Raw genomic sequence first — 11,158 nt, forward strand, 5'->3', positions numbered from 1 at the left:
AGCTAACAATCATAAGGTAATAAAGACTGAAAAGCCAAAGCAAACTCAAATACTTTGTTTTTAATCTACTGAACATTGCCTTGTTTGAAAGAATAAACTATAATTTCTCTATAGCTCTGTCCTTGGTACTTCACAGTATTAAAATATATGGTTTTCTCAGTTAAAAAAAAACAAAGAAAGATCATTTTATGCTGATTTACTACCCTATGAACTTTAATTGTAATCACCAGAACTACATAGCACTGAGAACACAAATATAAGATGTTCAAAATCAGGCAAACCTTCAAATGTAGATTATGTAGTTATGTATTAATGCATTTTAATTTTTTTTAAATGGCAAAAGCAGCTGTAACTCAGACCCATAATGTATAAGTCAAAACCCAAAAATACAGCACTGAATTCAGCCATTCATCTAGTCTGTTAAATTCTTTGGATGTTAATGTATTAGTAGTCAACTTCTAAACTAACCTCACATTTCAATTTATTGAAAAAGAAGGAAAGAGATCAAGAGCTTCTGCTTATGTAGCTTCTCTCTTTGATTGTTATCCATTAAAATTGTGAGTTAAACCTTAATAATTTGTTCTTCAGCAGAGCACTTGGATTTATTACTGCTATGAGTGAACACTGAGCTGCACATGCCAATTAATTTGCATCAAATACCAAGGCAGAGGTGCTTAGAAACAATAATGACCATGTGAAACACATACAGTGCTTCTAAATAACTATAAAGATACCTTTTTCCTGAAGTTCTGTGGAATGATTATTTTAGTCTCAAAGGCACATACTGAAAACCAGAAACAGCAAAACTGACTGGCCTCTTGTAAGCACATATAAGACACATTTTCCATTACAGAGGATTTTTGTAAAAGGCTCCTACAGAACTGCATGCCAAGGATGGGTTTAACTTGCAAAGGAGCTCTTGAGGGTTTGTGCTTCAAAGAATTGATTCATTTGTGTACTATCAAGGGACACTTCATTTACCATCTATTTTGCATGCTGGATATTGAAGCATCCAACACTGTCAAAGCCTACAAAAAGAAAAACATGATGCAAGCTTTTTTAACTACTGGTAAATAATTGAAGGCTTTGTAAAGCTTGTTTAAAAAATAAGGGATTCTATTGTATTCAATGTAGTGGTAAAAAGGCTAAGAATTAAACTTCACTTCTTATGCCCTATATATTCCAACCAGCATTTTAGTTAAAATCCTTCCACAAAAAATCAGTAGAATTTCAAAAACTTCTCTGTTCAAAAACAGAGATGAAGGTTTATAGACATATTTTTTGGATCAAGGGAAAACTGGAAGACTAGCAGCTTATTCTGAGAACAGTGAAAAGACTGAAGTCTGATTTCTTTTATGTCCCTGTCTTTATCAACCAGCCCCCTTTCCTCTTCTTACCCTGGTATTAACTTCAGCTTCTCTCTACAACACAGTAAGAGACAAAAGTACTGTACAGACATACAAAAAATTTAATAGTCATAATTTTCACCTTCAAAACGAATAGCATATAGGAAATATAGATGTATCAATCTTGTCACTTTCTTTCCTACAATCTTCTGCTGTGTTCAGAAGTTATTTTTTAAATGTGTGCAGAAGTTTCCTCTTAAAATTATGTTTTTCATACTCCTCATTGCCTAACAGAGAGGGAAATTCTGCACGTACATGTATTTGTGTAACTAAATGATTAGTAAAAACACACATATTATGAAATACGCATTTCATTCTGGAAAATAAATTCTATCATTAAATTATTTTGGGTTTCATCAATTAATTTGCTTATCTGCAAGGCAAATTAATGAAATGGTCAACTTCTTCCTTTTTAAACAAGGAAAAAAAATAGTAAAAAATACTATTATGATAAACTTCATTTTTCACAGATTAGAAGGACTCATTTTTAACTGTACTTACAGGCAGAACATTATTTTTTAATTGATTGATTTATCTGAAGAGGCTTACCAGTTGAATGCAGTTTTTGCACATTTTGTGCATCCTACAGACCACTTTTCTGCTGCACGCAGGGTATTACCTTCCAACAGCCACCTATGGAATGGCAGTCACTGGATTCTGTCCTCCACACACATCACGAAACAAGAGCATATGGCTGGTGGAGGTGACCAGCCTGTCGTGCAGCAGAGCTCTGCTCTGAGGGCTTGTGCTGGCTGGGTCATGGCAGGAGGGGGAGGAAGGGCAGCAGGAGAAGCAGTGCTAAGCGGGGTCCCCAGCTGGGACAGCCAGGAATCAGTCCCTCCCCATGGGACACACGGCACCATCCCACCTCAGTACGAAGCTTGGCACGGTGCTCGCTTCCATCTTCATAATTTGGTACATTAATGAGACGGGAAATCTTTTCCCCTGATTAATAATTATTTTGATGCTCATGTTATTTATCCTCTTACTCACCTACAACAGGGTTCAAGTAATTAAACTTTATGTAACCTATGCTGCTCTGAAGTCAGTCACAGGAGAAAAGTAATTTGCTGTTTTAACATTTCAGACCTCTGGAGCTAATGGAACAGTATTTGTCTATGCCTTGAAATGCTTACACCCACTCTGCTCACCAAGTGTTATTCAGACTTAAAATAAATTCTAAATAACACCTCACTATTTAATTAAGTCTCAAACAGATGGAGGGCTACAGCTCACAAGTCATCTATTGGTACTTGTTTAGTGTAGGGTTTTTCTTTCTTCTTTTGGAGCAAACAGATTTGTAAGTTTACCTTGCCCATACCCATTACATGAACATACGATAATGTTGACCAAGAAAAAATCCTGTCCACCCCACAGTTTAAGGAGCACAATTCATGAAATGACTACTAGAAAGCAACAAAAAACATCATCTCCATTTCCAGCAAGTAAATCAGTAGGTCTCTTCACAACAGGTTTCAAAGACAATTCAACCCCAGGAAAGCCACACATACTTACAAATTATAAAGCATATCAGCCATGTTGCTGCGGTAGTACAAGGCATTTCTATAGGCGCTTTCAGCTTCAGAAATCTTGCTCTGGCTCTTGAGAACATTTCCAAGGTTGCCCCATGCTGTCAAGAGGAGAAAGCAGTATTCATAAACAGCTACAATCCAATTACACATGACAGAGTATGCAAGTATCAGGAAGTTTCTTAGGGAGACAAACCCCACAAAGGAACTATTTTTATGGAACAGGAGGTGAGGTTGGTTATTTTTTCCCCCAGCCCTCTGGTTCTCTGCATCTTACTGTGAGACTCACATTTCATAGAGGTGATTTACATGCACTCTGGATGCATACAGCTTTCAGTTGGGAAAAGGAAGTTTTTTTAAAAAATATATCTCTAGAAATTACTGTAACCAAGGGAAAGGACCACTTTATTTCATAGCACCTATACATAAAAATCTTCAGGGTCAAATGTAGAACTGAGGCATCTTTCTAGTTTTAACTTTTTTTTTTAAGCCTGTTGACGCTAAACAGCAAAAAAGTTTTCCAGAGTAGACATGGTCCTCACTTAAGTATTCAAATTTGACATATGACACAGGAATTGAAAGAACAGTTAGGTAAGTAACTAGGATTAAAAATATGCCATATGGATATAAAAATACTACACAGATCACTAAAATCCATTTTTTTTTCTACTAGAAAAACATTTGGTCCCTTTCCATACAATTTATTATGTTACACAATGTGCTTTCATAGCCCATCTATAAAGGACTTTAGGTAAAAAAAATATTTAAAGCTCCACATGTGTTCCCTTTGCAGTTTTGTTGAGTGGCACAAAAGGTAATTAAAAAAGGAATTGGAACTAACATTTTATGAAAACACATCCTCTGCTACTCATAATTTAGGAAGCTAATTTAACTGGCAGTACAGTGTGTGTGAACGTGAGAAAAAACAACATTACGCTTATAAATGCATAGCAAAGCAATTTCATAAAAAAAGTTCTACTTTCACCCTTTTTAAAATGAAAGAAACAAAGGGAAAGATGATGTCTGTCCTTTCCAAACACAATATATCAGAATATTCTCCCCTCCAGATGCACTTAAACATCAGCTTAAGTAGCAACTAACTCTGATACTTCAGTTGAGCCCTTTTTTCAAGAATTTGCATCACTTCTGACTAATGCAAAATTTCAAGGTAGTTTTAACATAACACTGCTATGTAGGTTGATAACTGACATAGGCATTTTTTTCCTTAGAAATTGCATCACTTCCAAGCTGCTCTGGTTTGTTGCAGAATCATCCTACCACAGGGATGGAAACAGCAGCAAACACAGAATTTCCTCTGAGCAGAATAAAATAGTCATTGCTGGGAAAAAAAAATTAATAAATCTATTTAGAATTCATAAAAACCATGTCATTCAACTGAGCATGTCATGTTCTGTAAATCAAAGAAATAAAATATATGCAATATTTCCATAAGAAAATAAACTATCACTTCTGTGATTCAATTCATTTTAGCCCAGTATTTAATGAGAAATAATTTATCAATATTTATTTATCAATAAATCAACAAAAGTCACAAAATGTTCCATCAATTTGAAATACAGCTGGTAAAACTATTCTCAGATTCACTCAACTTTTACACTTGGCTAGAAAATGTGCAGAATTCTGGAATTTCCCCATGTTTTTTACAGCTACTCTTCCCTTTTTACACAGAGAAAACAGTCTGGAAGTACCAATGAAAGTGACTAGCCAGTCTGTAGCATTAACCCTTGGAAAAAAAACACAGACTGATATATTATTTTTTAAATTAATTTGTGAAGGTATAACCTTATTTTTCTTCTGCAGTAAATGAGCATCCAGTTTCCCATAACTGCATGTTCCATATAATCTATAGGGACTTTTGTTTTTACTCTAATCTCCCATAACAGAGCATTACATCAAATGTTATCAATAGATCAAATGGTCAATCTCCTGCCACATAGTTATTTACTCCCAACCATTCTGAAGCTCAGTAAATACAAGTATGCACAAAAGGATGATTCAGTTCATCTCTTCATCTGTTAGACTGGAGACACACTGTTAAACACTCTTCAGTGTAATAGTTTCTCCTCTACACTTCATTTCATGCCATGGGTTCTAACAGTTATCTGAGTTAATTTTTAAGACAATATTTTTAAGACAAAATAATTTTTAAGACAGTATTTTAATGTACATTTTTCAAAATAATCTGTATCAAGTTTTTAATATAAATTGATAATTAATTTACACTATTTAATTTTAAATTTATTCCATTTAGACTTTTGTCTAAACTTGTAAAACTCTGAATAATTAACTTTATGTGATGCACTAGAAGAAGTGGCAATAGTAGAAAATAGCAAACATAAAACATGATAATCTGACAATTTATCATTAATGGAAACATGAAAACCAAGGTATTTTCATTTATCCAAACCAGATAAATTCCAAACCAGATAGAACAAATTCACTACTATTTAATTACAGAACTAGTTATCAGAATGATCTGTCTCTAGCTGGTGATGAAACTGCATTGAACATGTGCAGAGATGATACTCATACACCCTAGAAATTATGAGCAGCTAATATCTGCAGCAACCACATCCTCTTGGGTTTTGGTATATAAGCATGAGTAAAAGAGGATGGTGTACATACATGGAGAAGAGGCTACATGAGCTACTCAAGGAACTTCACTCCTGCTTTGTCTTAAGTAATGCAACTAACCTTCAGGGTCAAAACCAGAACTTCAATTATTAGCTTCCATATCTTAAAACCTTTTTCTTCAAAACTGTAACAGCACTGGTACAACTCTAGGCACATTCAGAAACAGAAGCAAGGTTATATCTAAATGAATCCACATTCTTGTTAAAAGCCCACCCTATGATTCCAACTAAATTCTAACACTCAACTATTTTCCATTTGTACATAGTAAGAAAAGAAAAATAAATATCCTTAAAAGAAAAAGAAACTAGGTCAGTAATCCTGGAATTTAGAATGGGTGTTTATTCCAATTATTCTTTATAAATATTTTTCATATAATATCTATATTAGCTAAGTTGCAAAAGGCAACATTTAACATTCAGAAAATATTAAAGCATATATATATATATGCCATATTTTAATCTTTAATTCAAAATTCAAATTTCCCCATATTGAAGACCCTATTGAGCATAAGAGAAAAAGGAAGCTGTGAATGAAAGAGCTTTGCAATATTTCCTTTTTGCCTGCTGTTTAATTCCCTGTCCGTGAAAAATGAAACCGAAACAGACCCACGTCTTTAAGAAACAGTATTCCATCATAGCATGGGAACAAATGTAACTTTCACATCTCACCTACAAAACAGTCAGTCCATTCAAATTTTACTTAATTGCTTAATTTTCCATAGATCATACTCAATATTAAAAATTAAATCCATTTAATCACTTTTATCATTAGTCAAGTATAAACTTAAGAATCTCCTAATGCTTGAGAACTGCTCTCTTATTTACACGTCTTTGTAGGAAAATGAAACATTTTAAAGGGATTTTCTTCTTCTGTTTGTTGTTTGGGGTTTTTTTTATAAGAGCAGAAGAAATTATGCAGCACTAAGTAGGAAAATAAATAGCTGTTTAAGTGTTACAATTTTGGCCATATCAAACTAGACCTCTATTAAACTTTAAAGATTGCATTTACACCACCTTGCAGTGAGAGTAGGTCAAGTTCTCAGGCATTCAATGGCTTTCAAAATGAAAATGAATATAAAAAATGTTAGTTTCATGTTTAACATGCTTAACTTCTCAACTATCTCAGTGAAACTGACAATTAAGATTTAACAAGACTGAAAAATATCCGGCTGGTATATTAAACTTTCTCCAAGCACTTTCATGCTGTAAGAGTGCAAGACCAACAGCAAAACAAGGACAATGTTGTCTAATCTAATCTGCCTGGATTTAAGAAGCACTTTTTCTAAAGAAAACTAGTAAACTTTCAGCTTTCAACTGAACTATGAAAACAAGCGAGAAATGGAAATTAATGTCTACAAACATTTCCATTTAAATAAAATATTCCCTTTCTACTGAACTAAAGATCACCCTGTTATTCAGTGAAATGAAGATAATAAAGCAACAAAGGGTCATAGAAGAACAGTCAGATGAGTTAAAAACATGTATGTTGATTTCCTGATTCAGAAGTTTGCTTTAAATTAAAAAAAAAATAACATCACAAATTATTAACAAAGATATCCCAAAGTATTAAATTCTGATTCCCACCTGGCACCCCTATATAAGCCATGAAAAATTGGGTAATAATGTAAACTATTGAACTATTTGTAAACTGACATTCTATTAATACATCTGTTGTTCAAACACTTCTACTGAAACATGAAGAGGAAAAAATCCAACTACAATTGCCTAATAAACCACTCAAATACATCCTGGTAAACATTTTAAAATAACATAGCAAAGAAAAGGCAAATTCTGCCTTTCCTTGTATGTTATGAAAACATACTTGAAAATTAATGGAAAAATGCAAGACTTAAAAAAATTAATATGTGACATTCACTATACACATGAAATTGCTGATGTTTGGTAATACTGTTCTCGCCTTATCCCATAAAACTTAACCACATAAGTTATTCCACAAATTGTTCAATGCATTAAGGAGTGTGAACTAGATTATTATTTGAGTAAAACAAACTACTTGAACAAAGACTGAAGTATTTAGGGAACAGCTCAGTAATTTGTAATCAACTTGTCAGCAGTTCTAAACTAGAACCTTTAGCTCACAGAAAAATGCACATCAAGCCAAGAAAACCTCTATACAGCTTTACAGATATTTGTGTATTATTTATGATTCTTTAGCTTGTGAAATTAGAAACAGCAGTTCAAGTTTGCATTCCCTCTGTTTAAAATCATTCCACATTTCTTCTGATTTGTTTATGAAAAAGAAGCAAATGCATGACAATTAGAATCTCAATTTTTTTCTTCCATAGTGTTTAAGGATGAAGTGATGCTGGTCCCAAAAGAAAAACCTTCACTTTTTTCTTCAAGAGGGAAACAGTTTCACCAACAGAGAAATGGCAGGCTTCCCCAAGAAAGCCTCTGAAAGTTCAACTGCAGACTCATAAAAACGTAATGAAAAGAGTTCAACATCTAAAACAAAACAGAGCCACTACCACTCACAAAGACAGCAAGAAGATCAACCAGATCATGTTTATTACATGGTTTGAGAATGGAAAAATTCAGCTAAATGCTACATGTCGCTACTTTCAAAGTGGGACAGTTTTTGCTTAACTTCTGTACTACAGTTTGTATAAGCTATTTATATTTTTCCTGTTATTCCAAAGGAATAACGATTTTTTATCAAAATATGTAATAAATTCATGCATATAATTTGCAATAATATTCCTCTAAAAACTTCACTCATTAATAGAACATTTTGATCAAGTTACTTCCTTTTGCTAACTTAACCACAAAATTGCCCAATTTCTTGTTTCTTAAAGGGTTAATGGTTTCTACATAACCATAATTTATGCATTTAATCTACTTTGCACATTGATTTTTTTTTATATCGATGGGTATGTGGCAATGTTGAGACAGACTGTGTTAGAGCTTTATCACCTCTTAACTTTTACATATTCTTCTATTTATTAGGGTTGTTATTTATAGCATTTGCTCAACAGTTCATCTGTTGATCAATTGCAGGGCTTTTGTAATGACAGCAGGTGAAAGAAAAGCAGAATTGAAAACTATGCACTGCTTTGAAAGCTATCCAGCAACATGTCAGCATGGGTACTAACCAACCCACGTTTGGCAGGCAGAGCTTTGGTCTTTTTCTCAGTTCTGAAACCCTGATGCAAACGAATGTGAACTCATGGCCTGTTCTACTGCTGATACACCCCCTTCATCCTCTATGTTACAGAAATTAACTCTTCCTCCTCAAAGGATAGCAGAGTGGTTCTGACAGCTCAATGAACCTGAGAGACTGAGCAGCTGCTCCTGTTCTTTGGCTTCACCATTACCTACCACCCTACAGCCAGTCAAGTTCGTCACAACCTCCCTCATGCTAAAATGATTTTTGTGAAGAGTATCGTATCAATCAGACAACTAAACTGATCCAGGCTAGGGAGAACAATGAGAAAAGGATGACTACAGTACCTTTAACATCTAATCTACTCACTGTTCTGTTCACAGCAGAGCCCAATCACACCTTTGCACAGCTTTGTTAGCTAAGTGTGCATTGCAAGTATGTGAGCATCATAAGACATTACTGCCACAAAGCTCCCATTCCATTGAACTTCACAATGGTCAGGAACAGAGCTGTGAACAGTGCTGATCTGAAACTCTCATTATACGAGGAACTGTATTTAATTGAGGTAATGGATATAAATCATGCAAGAAAATGAAAGGAGCAGAAAAATACAAGTGGAACAAGAGGACATGCCTGTGCATCTCAGCCATCTCAGGATGAGCCCTGAGGAACTCTTCAAAGCCTCAGAGTGACTCAGGCAAAGAGGGGACCATGTACTAAATTTGTCAAATTATGTAACCTTCTTAACAGTAGGCTTTTAAAAAAATTATCTATGATTCATTCAAAATTATCACTTATGTCCCAAGTGATGAACTGCAAGCCAGCCTCTTGCAGCAATGGCAGGATGCACTGAAATGTCAGCCCTGGTCCTCCAAGCTATGAGTAGATGGATCATCGTTGGCTTCCTTCCAGAAAAGGGGAACAGTGAGCACAGCGTCCTGGGAACATCCCAGAGGAGCCATACCGAAAAGAAAATCAGCATCTGGGTTTGTCAAACCAAGAGAATCTTCACATGTGCTCAAATGACATATGTAAGACTTGGAAAATGCAAATTACTTCATATGCAGGTAGCGGGCTTTTCATAACACTTCAAGTTGTCTGGTTTTGGTTGTTTTGCTTTAAATCGCTTAGAAAGGCAAGACAAGAACCTGTGAAGCTTTGCCAGCTGATACATATCCCCATTGGTATGCAAATATAGGTGGCAGGAAGGAAGGCAGGTCATAAAATAACCTCCTTCATTTACCAGTGAAACTAATTAAAGACACTACAACTATTAACTAGCATCTTTATCGGTCCATATTCAAAATACCTTCTGTATTTTAAGACCTCAAAGAAAAGTTCAGTGTGTTACAGGATCTAAGGAAAGAGAAGGAAATGGCATTGAGAACTCAGTCATTCTATTTCATGATCTTCTCTGCAATTTAAAACAGAACTATATGAAGCCTCTTGTGCACACTGTAATGGCATCAGCCATCATTTACTTTTTGGATGCATGAGGATTGGCAATGATGACAGTTCAGGCTAAAGTAATAAAACCCCCTGTTACAAAGGAGGGGTATTTGAAATCTTAAAATACTTGTACTTATCTATCTACATTAGGACTTTACCCTACCACAAGCAGTATAAAAAGGCATATATGTAGATTATTGCACTGTCCATATAAAGGTTAGTTTCTCTATCAGATTTATGTAAGTGGACCTGAATATGTACCAATACAAAATCCATTACAGGTAGGAAAATGATGACATGTAACTCACTGTAAAAATTTTAAATAAGGAGGAATTTTTCCAATTGTCAAATTCTGAAAAGAAGACAAAATAATGAAACAATTGGACTATTATCTAATGCACTTAAATAAACATGCTCTGCTCGAGAACCAATCCAGATAATCTCATTTTCCTCTAATTAGAAGTAACTCTTTCTCTGAAAAAAACCTCAGGCTAATTCTGCAGAACACACAAATACACAAATACAGACCAAAGGTCTCTCTTTTAATCAAACTGGAAAAGAAAATCTATCACTTTCTGGCAGAAAAAAAAAAAACAAACAAAAAAACCCCCAAAAAAACCCAAAAAAAACCATTTATGCCATTTTGCTTGATATGCTACAAAAATTCATTTTGCCAAAGCTGATTCCTCCTTGACTGGGCCTGTTTGGGGTTTTTCCCCCTACACTGTAGTTTTTTAGCCCAGATGAGCTTGTTGAATGATTTTGCAGAGCATCTTGGGGAAGACAGGGGAAGACATAACAGTCTGATTGGCCCATGTCTCAATGTCTCATGTTTGTTTCTTTAAAAAAGCCTAACTATTAGTTAATAATATTTTCTTTCCTATCCCCCTGCACTTTAAGATTCACAGATGAGAGATGCTGTTGCACTACAATCCAAGTGGAAAACAATAAATCCTTGTTTCCAGACCTCTACACATATTTAAAGGAAGAATATAA

At 34.6% G+C, this 11,158-nt stretch overlaps 1 protein-coding gene across 1 annotated transcript in view; it reads right to left on the reverse strand.

Moving 5' to 3' along the window:
* The window catches only part of TMTC2 (transmembrane O-mannosyltransferase targeting cadherins 2), a 175,369-nt gene that overhangs the window by 81,631 nt on the left and 82,580 nt on the right, over nucleotides 1-11,158 (reverse strand). Inside the window, exon 4 of the mRNA XM_031055582.1 lies at nucleotides 2,922-3,036. Within this exon, the coding sequence (XP_030911442.1) occupies nucleotides 2,922-3,036 (115 nt within the window). The remainder of the gene's footprint in view (nucleotides 1-2,921; nucleotides 3,037-11,158) is intronic.

The sequence above is a fragment of the Geospiza fortis genome, unplaced genomic scaffold, assembly GCF_000277835.1.
Source record: "Geospiza fortis unplaced genomic scaffold, GeoFor_1.0 scaffold166, whole genome shotgun sequence".
Taxonomy (NCBI): domain Eukaryota; kingdom Metazoa; phylum Chordata; class Aves; order Passeriformes; family Thraupidae; genus Geospiza; species Geospiza fortis.